The sequence below is a fragment of the Ochotona princeps genome, chromosome 19 (assembly GCF_030435755.1).
Source record: "Ochotona princeps isolate mOchPri1 chromosome 19, mOchPri1.hap1, whole genome shotgun sequence".
Lineage (NCBI taxonomy): Eukaryota > Metazoa > Chordata > Mammalia > Lagomorpha > Ochotonidae > Ochotona > Ochotona princeps.
The window spans coordinates 14,327,075-14,347,227 of record NC_080850.1 but is presented as its reverse complement, the minus strand read 5'-3'; the positions used below and the strand labels follow the sequence as shown (position 1 = coordinate 14,347,227).

General features: G+C 36.7%; 1 protein-coding gene across 1 annotated transcript in view; it reads left to right on the top strand.

Annotated features, from left to right (window-relative positions):
- GABRA6 (gamma-aminobutyric acid type A receptor subunit alpha6) overlaps window positions 1-20,153 on the top strand; it is a 96,609-nt gene that overhangs the window by 60,680 nt on the left and 15,776 nt on the right. Inside the window, exons 2-7 of the mRNA XM_058677879.1 lie at window positions 14,970-15,113; window positions 15,641-15,708; window positions 18,399-18,619; window positions 18,703-18,785; window positions 19,081-19,224; window positions 19,631-19,783. Coding sequence (XP_058533862.1) covers window positions 14,970-15,113; window positions 15,641-15,708; window positions 18,399-18,619; window positions 18,703-18,785; window positions 19,081-19,224; window positions 19,631-19,783 — 813 coding nt within the window. The remainder of the gene's footprint in view (window positions 1-14,969; window positions 15,114-15,640; window positions 15,709-18,398; window positions 18,620-18,702; window positions 18,786-19,080; window positions 19,225-19,630; window positions 19,784-20,153) is intronic.

The following is a 20,153-nucleotide window of genomic DNA, read 5'->3' as shown; positions in this document are numbered from 1 at the left end:
GTTTAGGAACTGTCAATGGTTTTTTATTAGACTTTCAAAGACTTCAAAGCCACTGGCTGTAAAACACTGGTTGGGGAAAAAAATCGAATTTCATATCTGACAATCTCTTTTACAGGCTAACCCCTCTGTTTTTAAAGTAAAATTCTCTAATTCTATTTTCCCATGAACTTTTAAAGCATGTTTTCATTTGAGAGCAAGAGAAACAACAAGCAGAGGAGATATTGCATCCATTTGCCAGTTTATTCCCCTAATGCCTACAACAGCTATGTAGGAGCTGGGCCATGCCAAAGCCAGGAGCCCAAAACTCAGTCCAAGTCTCACATGTGGAAGACAGAGGTTCAAGTACTTGACCCAACACCTGCTGCCTCCTAGGGTGCACATCAGTAAAATGCTGGGAGTGAAGGCAGAGTTTGATCTTAAGACCACGGGGCGTCAACTGTTACAACAAACACCTTTCCCAATACTTGCATGGTCTCTTGTGAAATAACTATCAACATTAACATGCAAGAATATGGGAAACATAGTTTGGGGGTCCGCTGCAATGGGTCAGTGGCTAAATCCTTGCCTTGAAAGTGCTGGGGTCCCATATGGGTTCCGGTTTGTGTTACAGCTGCTCATTTCCCTTCCAGCTCCCTGCCTATGGCCTAGGAAAGCCGTAGAGGATGACCCAAAGTCTTGGGACCCTGCACCCGTGTGTAGGAGACTGGTAGGAAACTCCAGGCTCCTAGCTTTGGATAGGCTCAGCTCCCACCACTGCAGCCATTTGGGGAATGTATCAGCGGACAGAAGATCTTTGTCTTTGTCACTCCTTCTCTCTGTAAATCTGCCTTTCCAATAAAAATAAATAAATCTTAAAAGAGAGAGAGAGACAGAGGAAGAGACATAATTTGGAAAGTAGAAGGTGGAAGAAAAGGTAAGACAAAGAGGGTGCAATAGCCTTTTTCAATAGGAAAGAGACAACAAACATGTTAATATCTATATTTATATATAAGACATGAACAGAGAAGGACTCAATTAGAATAGAGATAAAACACAATCATAATACACAGAGCAGACAGTCATTTCCAGTGCTGAAAATAATAACATTTCTCTCTGTCCCTAATTAATTTTTTTCCAGTCAACGGGCACAACAAATTGTAATAGAAATTTTCCTTTTTTATTGCTTAACTGTAGATATCAAAAATAATAAAATTTGAACTGTTTAGAATGTAGAGATCATAAATATTAAAATCTGAACTGTTCAAACTTCCCATACCTTCTTTACTGGAATTTGCCCTGTAGTAGGTTTAATTATATTGAAAGGTACATGTAAAATAAGGCAAAACTTTACAACTTTTCCATTTTTCTTTTCATACCAAGGATATCTTAATTACTTCTTATTAATTTGTGTGTCTATAAACATTACCTTTTAAAAATTTTATTTTTCATCAGTGCAAAAAGAACAGTCTTGACTTAGAAGTTTATTAAAAACAATCTGTTTACTGTCTTCCCCTGTCAAGTCTTTCTTTAAATCTTACTTTAATGGATCCCATAAATTTGCTTATTTGATGCTTCACTTTCTTCTAGGCCTGTTATTATAAATGAACATAAGTTTTTCCTACAATGGAAAATTTTAATTATGAACGTTCTGTTTGCTAAAATGAATATCTAGCATTGCAACCACAATTCATTTCTGTTTTATTAACATTAATTTCCATTTTAACACAATTCCACAGTTGCAATCTTATAAAATTAGAATAATACCCACTAAAATTCTCATCTGAAGACATTGTAAACAGCAAAATAATGAAAGCTTCGCTCAAGAATGATCACATGTAGGGGCCCGGCGGCGTGGCCTAGCGGCTAAAGTCCTCACCTTGAACACCCCGGGATCCCATATGGGCTCCGGTTCTAATCCCGGCAGCTTCACTTCCCATCCAGCTCCCTGCTTGTGGCCTGGGAAAGCAGTCAAGGATGGCCCAAAGCTTTGGGACACTGCACCCATGTGGGAGACCTGGAAGAAGTTCCTGGTTCCCGGCATCGGATCGGCGCGCATCGGCCCGTTGCAGTCACTTGGGGAGTGAATCATCGGACGGAAGATCTTCCTCTCTGTCTCTCCTCCTCTCTGTATATCTGATTTTGTAATAAAATTAATAAATCTTTAAAAAAAAAGAATGATCACATGTAATACATGAAAGACAGAGTTTGGTTATTTGCATAGATAACTTTTACACACTTGATTCATGAAACTCCTATCCATGTATTACAGTGCATTGCATTAACACCAGTTTGGTGTTAAATTTCTCCAATGGGAGAAAGCATTTATAGACTATAAACTATTCAACTCACAAAAAGCAATTTTCGCAGTGCTTTCAATAATCTAGATAATTTTATAGCCATAATGACATTGTACAGAAGGAAAAAAATAACTGACCAACACAACTGACTAAAACAAATGTTATCTTATTTGCTCTTCAAGAACGCATTTCTGCGTTTGCTGGGTTTCTCAAACCTACAATTTTGCTAGCAGCTTGCTTTCTAACCATGAGCGACACAATTAAACAATGACAGCAGTAAGCTGTGCAATGATAAAAATTGAGTCCTTTACTCAACAATGTGTCCTACATGTTAAGATGTGGGGTAACGACATGAACCTGACTTCCAAATAGCTACGAGACCTTTAGTAACTCACTTCTCAACTTTGAACCACATCGTTTCATCTGCAAATAAAAAGTGGAATGCTTTTGTTTTAGTGAGAAGAAAAAAAACCACTATTACAAAGTTGGAATGTTAGCAGCCTAAAATTCAAATCAGGTATGCCTGACAATTAAATCCCACTTTTAATATAAATAGGGGAGGTCATATGATTTTGTCCAAATTACTATTTACAGTAACCATATTTGTAAAGTATGGATCATTATATACACCACTCAAAATAGAGAGTTAATTGAATAATACCGTGGTGTTGAGCACGTGTATGGAAGGATTGACATTAAAATTGTCCTTTAATATACCTTCCTATACTCTGAAGTTTTCTTTATTGTGAACCTAGAAATGAATCTACTACATGAGTATGAAAATAACAATACCAAAAAAAACACATTAGCATGTAATATAGACCTGTGATATTATTGAGAATAATTCACTAAAAATGATCGTATTCTTACATGAAAATTGTTCATTTAGTAGAAAGTCTTTAATGTATGAATCGAAAAATAACAGAACATAATGCCAGGGAAGAAGTAAAAGGAAGTGGGAGAGTGTTGACTTTCTTGGTAACTGGAGGGAAAGATGAGCCAAGAACAGGGAGTTAACTGCATTAAGTCAAGGGTTCAATTGTCATGAGATGGAAACAACATCATTCCTAAGAGTTATTTCCTCCGATGATGGTTCAAAAACAGTGATTACACAGAGTGATATCCAGAAAGGAGGGAGTGCAAGTTGGAAGGACATATTTTTTCTTTAATTTATTTGTTTTTATTGCAAAGGTAGATTTCAGAGATAAGGAGAGACAGAGAGAAAGAGCTTCTGTCCACTGGTTCACTCCCCAAGTAGCTGCAACACCAGAGAGGAGCTGATCTGAAGTCAGGAGCTTCTCCCTAGTCTCCCACATGGATGCAAGGACCCAAGGCTTTGGGCCATCCTCTACTGCCTACCCAGGCCACAGGCAGGACCCAAGTCGGAAGGATTTTTCTGAGGCCAATAGTAAGTTACAACGGGAAGCTGTTGATGATCTTAGTAGTAGAGTAACAGAGTGGAGTGAACATGTGAACTGGAAACTTCTACAGGTCTGATGCTCTATGAACTGATTGTAATAGTAAGTATGAAAAACCTTTATTTCTTCCAGGCAATAATTTTTGATGAAAAAAAAAGAAATAAAAAACAAAAACCAAATGTGTAACATTATGTTTTTGTAAATGCATTCATGATGCCACGGTTTATTTGATTGGCTTGGTCCCTAGTAATTGTGCCAAGTGGCTTCAGTGTTTGCCTTTTTGCCCCTACATCAAATTTTGATAATTATTCTCTCATTTCAACTCTTCACTCTTTTTACCTCTCTTTGTTAAACTCTCCAGGCCAGCTTTTTTCAATCTATTTAAATCCATCTTCCCACAGTCTCATTTTCTGCTTCTGATGAGATAAATCAGGCAGAAGAAAAATTCACAACTGTGTGATATCTAAATCTATGTATCAACCCACAAATCACAAACGGATACATGGAACTCCCTGACAATCCCACTCAGTTTCTTTGTGGAGTGACTATGCCACCTCTCAGACCCATGGTTAAACTTTTTCCATCTTCCACTCCTAGCTGCCTAGCTGAGTTCTCACTTCACTTGAGACAGAAGAAATGATCTGATAATTATTACTTCATCTTCCTGACACCTAACATACCAACTCCCCTGGAACTGTAACAAAATATTCTTTTATTCTTCTCATTGTCACTAAATTGCTTCTCCTTCTTCATAACATCAACCTCATCATTATGTACACAAATCTCAATGCCATCTTACTCGCTAAAGGATTTCGCTAGCATCTCCTCTGACCCTGCCCCTCCATCAGCTTTGCTCTCTCTCCTGAATTATCTGACATTGAAAATGGTACAATATCACAATATTTAAACATGCAAGTTTTTTGCAATGTACCAATTCAGTTCTCTTCGTATATATCTATGCCCCTTTTGTGGAAGTACCATTTTTGCCTTTTGCATTTCTTCTCATTGCATTCTTTCTCAATCAGATTTTTTACCTCTAGCACTACTGAAAAGTCGCTTTTGCTGAGGCTAGCAATGACCTTCAGTCTCACTGGATTAAACTACTGCCCACATCTTGTTTATTTTATTTCACCCAGATGAATTTATCTCTTTATACAACAAGGCATCTCCGAATAACATAGTCAACACTGACCTCTTAGTTTGATGCCAAACACCCTCTCTTCTTCAAGCCATGCCACCTTGTGTTCCCTCTCTGCTAATGATGCATGATTTGCTTCCAGTATCCAGGTAGAAGACTGAAGAGTGCCTGTTCCTATCTCTTCCCTTGGACAGTGGATTAATGAGCAAAAGTTCTTGGGGTTTTGTTCAGAATTGAACCTGAATTTAACATCTCACCAGTTCTGTTTCTACCTTGGTATGTCAGTAGCCTCATCCTCACCAGTGATATTGTCTTATTTCTTGCTATGCACTTGCTCCAGTATAAGTATAGCTTACCTTAATAAGAATGAAAAGGCTTCAAGTTGCAACAGTAAGTAAATTTAAGCTTTTTTTGCATGACTTCTGAGCACTATTCTAATATTTGCTTTCTCTCTTTCTCTCTGAAATTGGTTCCTGCTCAGCATCACTTTCTGGACATTCAGATTTTCTGTCTGGCCTAGATCATGTAGTCTCATGGACTCTATCTTTGATCTTAGTTTATTGGGAGTGACAAACTGGAAGATGCTGATAGCTATAAAAGCAAGTATTTGTATACTAATGTGGGCTCTTTCTTATTTTATGCAATGTTGATGTAGATCAAAATCGTTCTCTTGGGAGATGGGCATGTTTCTCAAGTTAGCCAAAAAGCTTCTTTTTCGTGGAATGTTGTACTTTGATCAAATTTGTGTGTAGACAGAATTTACATCTACTTAATGTGAGAGCTCTGATGTTATAATGTATATTTCTTAGTTCTTATAATTTTTGCTGATAGCTTCATTCTCACTCTTTCTGGAATTTAGCTAGTCATTTTCTTATAGTTTTTTAGTGCTGCCATGATAAAACAGTAGAGACTAAGAAGCTTAAATAATGAAAACTTCTTTTTCCATAATTCAGTGCTTGATATCTGAGATCAAGGTGTTGGCAGGAGTGGTTTTTCCCAAGGCCATGTCTTGCCCATGGATGTTTATTCTCCTTCAGTCTTTTCCCTGTGGGTGTCAGGATACTAATTTCTTCTTCATATAAGAACACTAGTCATTTTGAATTAAGCTTTAGCTATATGATCCAGTTTTCCTTTAATTGCTTCTTTAAAGCCCTATTTACAAATACAGTCACATTCTGAGATATTAGAAGTTAGAACTATTGAAGATGAATTTTTGAAAAACATAATCTAGTCCATATCTAATCAGCCGTTTGATTTTATGACTGACCTTATCACCTTCCCATGCACATACATACGTTACGTTGCTTAGTCTGAGTCAGTCTTGATAGCCTGCAATGAGGGAATCCAAATGCCTGTAATTGGCCATAGTTTATTCAGTGTGTGTATACTTTTGGTGTGAGACTCAGTGAGCTATTATGCCATTTTATGTCCTGTTTACAGAAGCTATAAAGACATGGCCATTGAGTTTTGTAAAAGGGACTTTATGAGGCCTAACTGTGCACAGACACTTTTGCTACTTTTATTTAGGGCTAAACAACTTCTTTGAGATTGTATATTCATAGCTTTTTTTTATTTTTCTGGTAACTGGTAAAGTTTTTTACTTGGTCAAGGGGAAAAGAAAGTCATTTAGGGAATACAGGAGAAACAGCAGGCATACTTTAATAAGCTTGTATTACTCTATAATCATAGTATTAAATTTGCATCTTTGTTTTAAAGATCTGACTTGAGAATGGCTATAAAATCTAAATTGACTAATAAAGTGTCATAATATTAATTTTTACTTTAACCTATATTGAAGCATTATCATATTTTTATTAAAACACAAAAATAGTAAAACTACTTCCATTATGATCAAAAATGGTGAGTGACATGTTCAGATGTCATTTCTACTCAGTACAGGACCTGGTAGCTGGGTTTTGGAAAAGGTTATCATTGGACTCAGAAAAATATATAGTATCAACACAGTCTTAAAAGAGTTAACTGGGATCTTTACTTCATAATAAAAGAACTATGTGTTATGAGAATATATAAAGATTCAAAACCAGCTATTTAGGGGAATACATTGGTTATAGGAGAATATAGTCATGTGGGATTCAAATGTAAGTTGAAGAAGTGCTTGCAAGATTCCGAGGAATAGTGATATAAACCACAACAGATCAGTTGTTTAGCTAAGCAAGTCAAATTTCTCAGAGCTCTCCCTCAGTATAAAACCTTTTCGTGATAAATGAAAACTTATACATTCGATTTGCGAATGCTTACTGTCAAGACCCTATGCTGCTGTTACAAACCAAGTGGCTTAAAACTGAGGCCACGAAGTTTTTATAAGAAAAGTGATCCCTTGCTTTTGTTTCTCTGTTGCAGCTCATTTTCCCCCCAGAGATCTCATTCTCATTTTAAGCCTAACATAGCTGTGAAAAAAAAGATTGTGAGGGCCCGGCGGCGTGGCCTAGCGGCTAAAGTCCTCACCTTGAACGCCCCGGGATCCCATATGGGCTCCGGTTCTAATCCCGGCAGCTCCACTTCCCATCCAGCTCCCTGCTTGTGGCCTGGGAAAGCAGTTGAGAACGGCCCAATGCATTGGGACACTGCACCCGCGTGGGAGACCCGGAAGAGGTTCCAGGTTCCCGGCATCAGATCGCCGCGCACCGGCCCGTTGCAGTCACTTGGGGAGTGAATCATCGGACGGAAGATCTTCCTCTCTGTCTCTCCTCCTCTGTGTATATCTGGCTGTAATAAAATGAATAAATCTTTAAAAACAATTATGAAATAATGATTGAAGCAGCAGTATTTGAACAAAAAGTTAAATAGTAGACAGGAAACCACAAGATCACACATGTATGGCAGCCACAAATCCTGACAGGCAAGAAAGCGAACTTGTTCCTTCCTGATGCTGTGGCAGGAAGGCCTCAGGCAGTGCAAAGACATGCATTTAGGAAGGGGCATGTTTTCTCAAGCATTAATTCACCGAGCTGACAGAGAAAGCTCATGGTCCCTGTCTGTCTAGCATGTCCTAGCAGTCCTCTTGATCCAATCTAACACACCAACTTTTCCAGTCTTGATCATGTGTCCCCAGAAGGTGTGGCAGGGAGGTATAACACATCTCCTTTGGGCATCCCAGGTCTGCACACCGATCACTCTGTGTTTTCCTAGTTCCCTGGCAAGCGAGAAGCTCTCTTTAATCTGCAGAATTTTTTCCCCTTTTTTTATATTTGTTCAAACTACTTCCACTATGCCTACAACTTCAGATTTTTCTGGAAACAAAATTTAAAAGTAATGTATTCTCAGCCTTCTGCCTTGCCACAAACTATCCTTAGGCAAGGAAGGGGTAAAAATGCCATCTGCTTGGAGGCAGAGAAAACAAAGGTAACACGAAAGGGAAGAAATGAAACATAAATTAAGACTTATAACATTTTTCCACATAAATGTGCAATAAGTGTTGTGTATAATACATGAAAATCAAAGAAAATTGAAAGCTTTATTATTAACATTTAGTCTTCAAGGGAGACCTTCATAATCGTGGTTCCTATTGCATTCTGCAACTCTACATCACCCTACAAATAGCCTGTTTATATGCTGGTCATTGCAAATTGATCATAGTCATATCCAGGGCATGCACAGTTTCTTTTTTTCCTTTTGTGTTTTGTAAATACTTCCATATTTGGTGCATAGCTGCCCGCAGAATATTTTCCAAACAAATACTAAGAAGGAATATTTTTATCACAGTATTTCAGATACACAAAAACCAACTATACTCATGTGCCTAGTCTCCAAAAGAGACATCATGGGTAGGCAATGAACTTAATAAGGGCAATATCAACTCCTATTCTTGAAATCTAACCATATGTAAGGTCGAACACACAAAAGCTAGATATTTGCTAAAATTTTGAATAGAAATGTAGGCTACATGTTTTTATAATATAATGTTTCACTCTTGTCACAGTCTTAAAATTACAGCAAAATCTAATTTTCTAGTTTTCCACAGCTTCAGATCCTCTTTCCAGAAGGTAGTACTAGATGAGTTGGAGAGGTAGGACATAAAAATTCACATTCATTTGCAATCAGCTGCAGACTACAAACCTGCAGACTTTGAACCTCCCCTGAGTCGCAGACTATATTCCCCAGAAAGCACATTCACAGCACTAAACATGCAGGTGGTTCATTAGGGTGTGCCTGTGGGATTACTGACCTGTGAGAGGAAGTCATTGGACTGCAGAGAGCTTGCATAGCCACAATGTCCTCAGCCACTCTGATGGGGGTTCGGAAAACAGCATGACCCTACACGTGTGTCTCAAATCCTAGGAAGAAGATTAGAAGCTTCTGTGATTGTCACTGAATGCTGCTTGTCTCAGTAAAGATCCCTGTCCAGGAAATAGATAGTTAAAATGAGGGAACTCAAAATAGGGCTCATAGCAGTCATAGTAATACATCTTCCATCATAAAAGGGGGTATGTGGGAGGAGGCACATTTGCTACCTGAAGGGAAACAAAATGGAACAATTGTGTGCAAAGTTCACAAAAAAATCAGTGAAACAGATGTGGGAACTCAAATGCAGCCTCCAGAAAAATGGAAATATTTCTTATTATTTTGTACTATACTATAGAGGGAATACTATAGATAGGTGGGGAAAATAACTATTCTATAGTTACTATTAAGACAACTGCTTTGTATTTAGAAAAATATTCTTACTACTCTTCATTCGCACACACATGCTTCAAAAAAGGGGAATAATTGTATTTCAGATAATGAAGGATTTAAATACTCTAAAGCTATCAAAACAAAACACAAGATATTTTAGCTCACAGAGGGAAGATTAATAAGCTAAACGCTGAGATCATATGTTACTAATGAAAAACAAAATAAATGTGATCACGTAAATAAAGATTTTGCACCAATTCTTGTGTGTATATATATATGTATATTTACTATGATTGTTTATACAGAATACAATTTCCATATGAATAACTGAGTAATAGAATGAGTAAAACCTGCAAAATCTATTAAGGCAATTCAAATATAAAGAATGTCAATAACTAGTATGCCTAAACTAAGCTTAATCTTAAGACTAACATGATGTAAAGTAAAGCAACCATGAAATGCTTTGGAGATTAATGACATGATAACTTTTCATATCAAAATCTGGCACAAAAATTAGACTTTGCATGTAATAATACTAATGGCTTGGTGTGTTCATGACACAGCTTTGGAAAATAATGTTACAATATCTGATAAAGGCTTAAATGTGCAAGCATATAATCTTGAAAGAATATTCTTTATATGCAGAACCATAAATATACATGAACATATGTATTTTATGACTCTTTACAACCCTCCAAAATTACCAACAATTCAACCCTAATGTTTATCCATGTAAAAATAAGTTTTGGTATATATAGTAAGTCTAGAAAATGAGACTTAATGAAACAAGTGATATATTAATATAGCATAATATTTTAAAGTTAAAAACTCAAAACTACCTAGTGCCTGAACGCACATACTAAAAATATCAGAACACGCAACAGAAAAGTTTATTACATATTTGTGATATTATTTGATCTTTTGAGAGAATAGAATAGAATTCAGAAAATAGTGTTTATGGGGAATGATCTCTACCAACTTTTCTTCCTACATTTCTGTTTCTGTAAGATGCACAAAATAATTTTTTACAGGAAATAGAAACAACTGTAAAATTTATTCTGACTGTAGTTTAGAGTGTCTCCTTACCATTAGATGTGAATTTTGTTATTTTGTTTCTGGAAAGTGAACTCATTATCTCAGTTCTGGTTTGCTCATTCCCAATGAACCCCTTCTAACACTGTTTCATAATCACAAGCGATGTTTTTATTTCCTTATGAAAGGTAATCTCCTAATGCACATTCAATTCTAAATGGCAGAATCTCAGAATTATAACCCTCGTAAATGTTCATAAATGTGATAAATTAATAAATTGTTAATAACTGTTGCAAAATCATAGTATAGAAAGCTTTTAAGACTGTAGCTTTTTAGATTCTGATTGTATCAGACACTCTACTACCAATATGTTTTCTCCAATATGTTATTTACATATTTGATGGTCAAAATTTGTCAGAAAGGCTTTGGCACTTTTTCTTTCTTGGTGGGGATACAACTTCATCAGTCAGTGATGAATCACTAACTTCAAATTGTGCATCAAACATCTCTTAATCTCTTCTCAGTGTAGCCCTCCTAGCATATTTTTCTTCTCTCAGATTTAATCTCTTTCTCTCTCTCTCACTCTCTCCCTCTCTCTCTCTCTCTCTCTCTCACACACACACACGAATGGCAACTTCTCTCATTTTATTCTAATGGGAAATGTTAAGTCATTTAGCACAGCAGTGTGAAGGGCACAATTATTCCCAAGAAGGCCTCTGACTTTTCCATGGCATTTTCAGAATTTTATTTTTATTACATGCTCTAAAAATATCCTTTCTGTGGCAGGAGGTTTGGTATTTGCATCTTACCCAAATCCAGCAGAATCCCTGTTTAATTGACTTCCATTCTACTTGTTCCTCTTAAACATTGTCCCTGGAGCGCTTCACTGGGCTTGAACCCAAAATTCTGTCTCTGTCCTATGCTCCAAGCATCTGATAAATAGGCAAACAGTTTCTCTGGGCATGAGTAGTACTGTCTGAAGACTGTGCTCAGCGATCCCCTAGTGGTCTGAAAGAGTTGATGCAGTTTATTAAAGTGCTTGCTCGGTTCTGTGGAGGTCTAAGAGATTCCTTAAGCAGCAAGTTCATTAAGTAATTGCCAATTAGCCTGATGTTCTTTACAAGCCCAGAAAACCATTTCAAGATTTCACTTTTTCCAGGTTTAATCTCCTGTGGGTTGGGCAGCTCATCCAAATGTGATTGTCCGTCATTACGACTGGAAATGTTTTCACACTTGAGGTAGACTTCAGAGTTGAAGCTAGTGGATTAGTGACAGGAACACATTTAATTTGCCATGAGCAAAAAATATAAATGATGTAAAATGATATGATCCCTTCTTGGGAAATCCAAGGGCAGAAATGATGCCTAGAATCTGTAGAAATGTTATCATGGAGACTGTCAGAAATTCAGGCAGGTACCTCTGATTTTGGGGTAACAAGGACACATGTCCTCACTTCTTTCTGCAGATCTGCTGCATGCCCGCTTTTCTGTCTCTCTTTCCCTTGGTTTTCTCTACTGACATGTGAACTCAGATACACCATTCTGAATTGCCAGTTAATGACAAAGTGCATTTCTAGTTTCTAATGTCTTGGCTCATTTCTACATTTTATTTAGCGAGAAGACATGTTATCTGACTACAAACAATAATGTTAATGACAACTATGATGATGATGACGGTGGTGATATTGTGGATAGATTCTTTCATTTATTATTTATTAGGGGCGTGTCCCTTGATGAATAGCTTCATTCATGCTTAATAACAGCACCATCCTGATCCTACAAAATCCCTTGGGGTAAGAGATACAAATGTGGTCAAGAGAGGATAATGTGCCTAAGTAACATTCTGACTTGTGAACCTAAATTCTAAGTGGTCTAACAATTTAGGTAGGATCAAGTAACACAAACTTGATAAAAGATTATCCCATGCCTAGTTTTTAAACATTCTGCTTGATTTCATTGCAGGGGCCATTCTCTGAGAAAGAAAATGATTGTGAATTTTTTGAAAACCCTCTTTAAAAATATGCTTATTTTTCAAGTTTTCCATGGGAGATCTTCTGTTGAGCCCAGTCTCCTCTACAGCCTTTATAGCATTGCAGCTTCTGTTCCCCCTATTTTCAAGTTGCTCAGTTATTGGTTGTGTAGAAGCACAACCGGCATTGCCTCATTTCTGAGCTCATCTGTGAATTTTTCCTCATACATCATCTTTTCTACAGAATAATCCCTGGCCTCCATTTGCTTCTACAATCATCTTCTCACTTGACTCACAGAACATAACTAATAGCGATGGTGTGTGTAGCATTCAGCATATTGTCAATTCCGCATTGCTGGTTATGACTAGAAAACAAACCTTCTGAGGGTGAGCATTATGTCTCTTGGAAATTTGTGTACCCTCAGTATGTTACAAACATTTAATAAGTAAAAGTTGTTGAACTAGCAGTGTTTGAATAATTAAAAGTCGTTTTAGAAATGACTTCTTTTGAATGATTGAAATGACTATTGCCTGACTATTCTTTCAGCAGGCACCAGAATGTCCTACAAAGCACTCAACATTTTATTCCCCATCAAGCCAGAACAATTTAAGGCTGCAGCCCAGGGAAATGTCCCTTGATTGTTGTTTGCTTCCCAGAACAATTTTACTCTTAATGTGCTGGATTTCCAAAAGGGGTAGTTTGGCAGTTTCCTTTATCGTCCACTGAGATGGTGAGTTTTTCTTCACAGCACAAAAGACAGTGTTGGTCCAGGGGGATGAAGGACCTCGGCTTTTGAGCAGGGAGTCAGGTCCAACATAAGAACAACCTATCATCTGAGGTCAAAAATACCACGTAGCACTGGAATCTCAGGGTACTCACATTTCTTTTTTCAGTTTCATTTTCTCTGTTTTTTTTTTTCGAATGAACATAAAAATGACTGCCTTGTATGATAATGGCATAGGTTAAGTTAGTATCCGTGTACATAGATGAATTATAGTAAGTGTTCAATAAGTGATTCAACGTGTAACCTGTCAGTGTCGCTCCTTTTATTGGCACAGCTTAGACCTCTCCCTTTTTCTCTTCCAAAGTGAATTCTCAAAACAAGGAACCTATATAAAATCTTCTTTCTCACATAATCCCAAATGAACTCCTTAAATCAATGAGAATTGAAAATATAACATCATCAACAATGGATCAAGTTTAAAGGAAAATTTAAAATTTTGCTATACATGCCCACAATGGTTATTATGGTCTTGAAGAATTTAGATTTTTAAAAACACAGTGTTTAAAACCATTTAACAGTCTTTCATGTATCATTATTTTATTATTAAGGTTGAAATTTTAATGTTTAAACAGACTTATTACAGTTTTTTCCTATCACAAGTGCGTAAAATGCTATATTTCAGATTCAGATATTTGGCTTTTGATCTATACCAAACCTAGTAAAATAGCGCTGGCAAAATCATCAGTCACTCTGTCTGCAAATATTTAATCTTGTGTTACTTCTGCAGGGGAAAACTCAACCCGTCATTTTTGACCAGATTTTAAAAATAGCATGGGATTCATTTATCTCTTAGCTTGAGATGGCACTCCATTGGCAGGAGCGATCAGTAAAGTACTTTTAAAATACTTGTTCGACAGCAAAGTAGCCAGGAATTGTTCCTGTTTGTTCAAAGCGTGCATAAACAAACAGTAAGAAATGCTTTTTAACTATGAAGGACAGGTTGCCTACAGACAATAAAGTAGATGAAATGAGAATAAGGGTCCAGGAGGGTTTCAATATTGTTCCATTTTTCAAGCAGTAAGAGCAGTACAGGAATCCTTCTGTGCACCATAGAAATAATAAATGCTGAGCCCATTGGAACATAATCTCAATCAGCAAGATGCCACTGCTTTCCAGATTTTCTCACAGGCTCTGCTAATTCCATGCCAAAACTAGTGGATTTCTTCCTTTTAATCTCCCCTAATGCCTTATTCGATTATTGTCACTGCTCTTTGACCACGCACTGTCCCTTCAGACTCTCATTTCCCAAATGAGTCAGTCAGAGGAGGTTGAATGTCCACAGGATGTAGTCTAAGACCAAAAATCACTTTGTTTCACTTAAAAATAAAAAAGAAATAGAAGAAAGAAGAGGGTAAAGGGAATCTCCAAAGTTTCCGGGCAACTTCTTTATCTATTAGATTACGGACTGGAAGGAAATCAGGAACAGGGATATGAGGAATTCGGAAGATTTTGCCAGTTGATTGGCAAGGGAGAGCTTGCTGGGAGGGGAGGAAGAAGCTAGGAGGTTGAACTGGTCATTTCAGCGCGCTGCAGGATGGCATCACCTCTGACCTGGCTGTGCATTATTCTATGGTGAGTAAGATTTTTATTCTTTTTATCACATAGGAAAGGAAAACCTGTGCTCCCTGGCAAGCTTCTGTAACAATCACTGAAGCATGTGTTTGGAGTAGGGTGGATTAGGATGGGTCACTCACCTTACCCTCTTCGAGGTCCTGAGTGAGGACCACTGATTCTACTTACAGGCTGGGAAATGCCACGGGGAAACTTGAAGATGAGGGCAACTTGTACTCAGAAAACATCAGTCGGATCCTGGACAGTCTGCTGGAAGGCTATGATAATCGGTTGCGGCCAGGATTTGGAGGTGAACAATTGCATTATTGCTGGGGCAAATGCCAGTGGTCTTATCTTACTTTCATGTAAGACTCAGGAACGATCCAGATGATAGTTATGTCAAGAATCACAGGTTTGGGGATATTGAAGAGAGGCTGTGTACATTCCCATCCTGTTTTGGACTCTTCTTCAATTAATGACCTATCTCTGAGTTTCAGAATTCTCTTCCTAGCATGAGTATATAAAATGTAGAAATAAATTCTCCCATTTAAAACATGTCCATTAGTACTTGCTATTAAAGCTACTAATATGTGGTACTTATTATTAATCAGTTTTGTTAGAAAATTAAGTTCATTTGCTTTAATTCCCCAATGTTTCTTCAATTTGACTAGAATAAACTTAAAATAAGACAATTGCCATGATATTTGAAAGTTGAAAGAACTAAGCATGCCCCACACTGGAATCTCTTTAAAACTGAAGATTGTGACTCTGAGGAGGGGTCTAACAATAGAGTCTAAGATCAGTGATAAATATCCCATCTCTATGAACTAATTTCAGGTGCTGTCACAGAAGTCAAAACAGACATTTATGTGACCAGTTTTGGGCCCGTGTCAGATGTGGAAATGGTGAGTAAGCTCCGAATGAGTTGGGTACTTTTACATAGCAGAGCTGAGTTCCATAGAAAATGATCATTTTCAATGCCATCAAGCTTCTTGTCCCCAAATTCCCTAGGTAGTATGTGTGTTCAGGCTGAGAGGGTCCTGCCGTTAGAGCAGCTTACTGTCTTAATTTTCTTCATGTTTTACAAAGGTCCATGGTTAAACATTTCTAGCTGAGGGAATTTTTAGTATTATCTCCTGCCTTCCATCTGCAAATCACACATTGATTCTTTCCAATTAAATAAAACATTTTCACTTTCCTTATGAAGTACTAGTAAATTTATTGGAATAAGAAAAATCAAAAATCATGAAGACCTTATGTCATGTAAGAATATATGGAAGATAAATATGAAACCTGAAACGTGACTACCTTTTGCAAGTCACATCCTTATCAGAATATTCTATTAAAACACAAAGAAGTCATTTGGAAAGGTTGACGCATTTCACCTTTGCAATTTCGGATGGACCAGCAGGTGTTCCAGGAGCCCTGTTCCAGGTACAGATGGCTGTAGGATTCGTAAGAGGATATTTATAGTACGTGGCAATGAAAACCTGATCTGGTCTTCTACAACAAAGTGCATCCTAATGTTCTTTCCCTGTTTTGAGATAGTATTTATCACTCTATTAAACATAAATACTAATGTAAATGTAAATATCTTTAAAGAGATGTGCCATTTCATTTTATGAGGATAATGCAGTTCTGTGTAAACAGTTATTGGAAAGTTTTTGTCCTCTTTTTGAATTGATGAGAAAAGAAGAGTACCAAAAGAAAGAAAAAGGAAAGTTTACCACAGGAAGGAAAGATGAAGGAATGATAGGAAGAAAGGAAGATACAGAGAAAGGTTTTACTGAAGAAACATTCATATGGAGACAAAAGCAGTGTCAGCATTATTAAACAATCTCAAACTCTTTCAATATTATGCTTTCCATTCAAACACTCCAAATAGAGAAAATCACATGCCTAATTACTGAAGTATAGGTATACTTGAAATTTAATCTCATATATATGTCTCTGTTGAGATACATGTGTGCATTACAGATCAGATCACTACTACATGGGTGCATTAACTGTGTGTCAAATCACATTTTTAAAATAATCACTCATGTTCACAACAAATGGCTAAATACTAAAATGAAATAGACACGAGACAGCTGAATGGTACCTTATAGCCATTTTAAGGTATATAGCAGCCGGTCCTGTATATAAACTAAAATTGAAATATCAATGAGCTAATCATAGGTTGTGGTTAGGACTTGCTTTTTTTTTTTTTTTTAACATACTGGTTACTCAAAACCATGTCAATTCCATAATATTGCAAATTGCTGTTGATGTTATATTGGGACTCTTAATTGACTGTGATGATATTCTACCAGATCTAACTTCAGACCAGAAATGGTCTCCCCAAGAAACTGTTCAACCCATCTGGACAATAAGTAGCTGGACTCTATGCTTGGTATATGTTTCCAAGGAAAGAATCTTGATAGAATTTGAACTGTAATACTGCATCAAGGTGGAGGAATCCACCAGGGGGGAGGGGAGGGGGAGGGGTGAGGGGATTCCCAGAGCCTATGAAACTGTCACATAATGCAAAATAATTAATAAAAAAAATATTAAAAAAACGCACATTTGGACTTGGGGCCTCTGTACACGCATGGCCCACTGTCTACCAACAATTCTTCTATTTAAACTGATGTCATATATGAAGGATAAGCCCTTTTTATAAGCAGGAGCAAAAATTATATTAAATTTGCAAAATGGGATAAAAAAAAATAATCACTCATGTTGTAGTAAACCTTGTCAAGGAATTCATATATCAAGCAAAACAATTACTGGAAATATTTTAATTTTAATTGAAGGTTATTTGTCATTAAGTTTTATTCATTTAGTAGTTATCATTTCTAAAATTTTAATGTTATTTTATAAAAACCACCTAGTAAAACCTACAACTGATTATTCACAATGAAATGATGCTTTGTTTAGAAGAATCATGCTTGCTTTTGTATTCCTTGAGAACATCAGACAAATCAGACAACAGGGTGAAGCCACAGTATGTTCATCAAAATAAGGTAGTTCAGTCTTTGGAGCTTTACTGAAGAGCATGGGGATGATCAGAGGCCTCTCTGAAAGTAACTTAGGGGCTAAATGGGATGGTTAGTCTGACTCAGGGAGGCTGGTGAAGCCTTCACTGTAAAGAGTTAACAGGTTAGGGGCTTGGCGGTGTGGCCTAGTGGCTAAGGTCCTCACCTTGATCCCATATGGCCGCTGGTTCTAATCCCGGTGGCTCCACTTCCTCTCTGTCTCTCCTCCTCTCAGTATATCTGACTTTGTAATAAAAATAAAATAAATCTTAATAAAAAAATTTAAAAAAAGAGTTAACAGGTTAATAAGCAAATAGATAAATGACAAAGTGAGAAATCAAGGGCCAGTTGTAATGGAGTAGAGGGTTGGTATAATATGGCAACAACTGTTGATAATTTTACTAAAATTATGTTTCATAAAAATCATTTATTGACTATAAAATCACTTAGTGATGATCGCGTTATTTGGATTGACTGGAAGTTATTGTCATAAAAGTTCATTTTCTCAAGTTTTGTAATTGAGTGTTATAAACTAGCAAATAAATATTCTCATCCTACTGTAATTTGTTTGTATTTAGGAATATACAATGGATGTTTTCTTCCGCCAAACTTGGACTGATGAGAGATTGAAATTTGGGGGACCAACTGAGATTCTGAGTTTGAATAACTTGATGGTCAGTAAAATCTGGACACCTGACACTTTTTTCAGAAATGGCAAGAAGTCAATTGCTCACAACATGACAACCCCTAATAAACTCTTCAGAATAATGCAAAACGGAACCATTCTATACACTATGAGGTGAGGTTTCTCTGTTTCTCTTTCTTCTTCCTAAATGGTTCATCCATCATACTAACTCAGACCATTTATTTCAATGCCCCTAGGCTTACCATCAATGCTGACTGTCCCATGAGACTGGTTAACTTTCCAATGGATGGGCATGCTTGTCCACTCAAGTTTGGAAGTTGTAAGCTAATTAAAATTTTTTTTGAATTCAATAATGTATTCAAACTAAGAAATTATATGGTTTAAGTCACAGACTATTCATAAAGGAGAAAATATCACCATGATATCCATGATATTTTCAGTGTCATTCCAAAAACGCACTTATTTGGCTGTCAATATCATAAACAGAGGTTTCAGGCAATGAAATTAAGAGAAAATATTTGTTTTGAAATTATGATGTATTTCCTTGTTATACAGTTAACACTTGCTTTGAATGAAAAAAATACAACTACATTTAATCTGTTTTAAAATTTCAGATGCTTACCCTAAAAGTGAAATCATATATACATGGAAAAAGGGGCCATTGTACTCTGTAGAAGTCCCAGAAGAATCATCTAGCCTCCTCCAGTATGATCTGATTGGACAAACAGCATCTAGTGAGACCATTAAATCTAATACAGGTAAGAATTTGACCTGAAAGATGACTTAAGTGCCTAGTTTCAAAATTATCTATTTTTTTTTTACTTTGTGTTAGTCATTTTTAGCCAGGCTTATTGCTTTAAAATGATGTATAGCTGTTCTCAAAATTTATTTTCCAGTCAGTGGTATACAAAGATTCATATAATCTTGGCATAAGTAATTTTCTGAGTGTAGTTATGATACAAAAAATTGCACCGAACACTGTGAACTGGTGTGTCATTTGTTATATAACCTGCTGATCAAGTAGCTTTCTCAGACATTGAAATACGCCTTCACTTGTTTTCTCTCAACCCATGAAAACTTAAAGCCTCGCAAGATTTACATTCAGCAGCATTCTTTTTGCAGACTGGCAACAGGACTATTACTGATGTGCGTGTCTTCCAACAGGTGAATATGTAATAATGACAGTTTATTTCCACTTACAAAGGAAGATGGGCTACTTCATGATACAGATATACACTCCCTGTATTATGACAGTCATTCTGTCTCAGGTGTCTTTCTGGATTAACAAGGAGTCTGTCCCAGCAAGAACTGTCTTCGGTATGCCTAATGTTCCATTTCCTTCATCCTCCACCTCTCGTTGACTGTGTGATTTTGTGAAAATCCATATCAAGATACTTTTTCAACCCACAGAGGCAAAGATTTCTGTCTCACATAACCGCATATATCATGTGAAATGATCCTCACCACAAGTTGTGTGGTGAAACAAGAAAAAATGTATCGCAGCAAGAGCTCTAGATGGTTCCCTATGCCTTTCATGTGCCTTGCTTTACAGTACTTTTCTAAGATCTTTTAGCTAGGAAAAAGTAGAAATGCTAAAAAACTGACATGTAAATCCAAAAAAGAAAAAGCTGATATTGAACATATATACTATATATATATATATATATATATATATACATATATATAT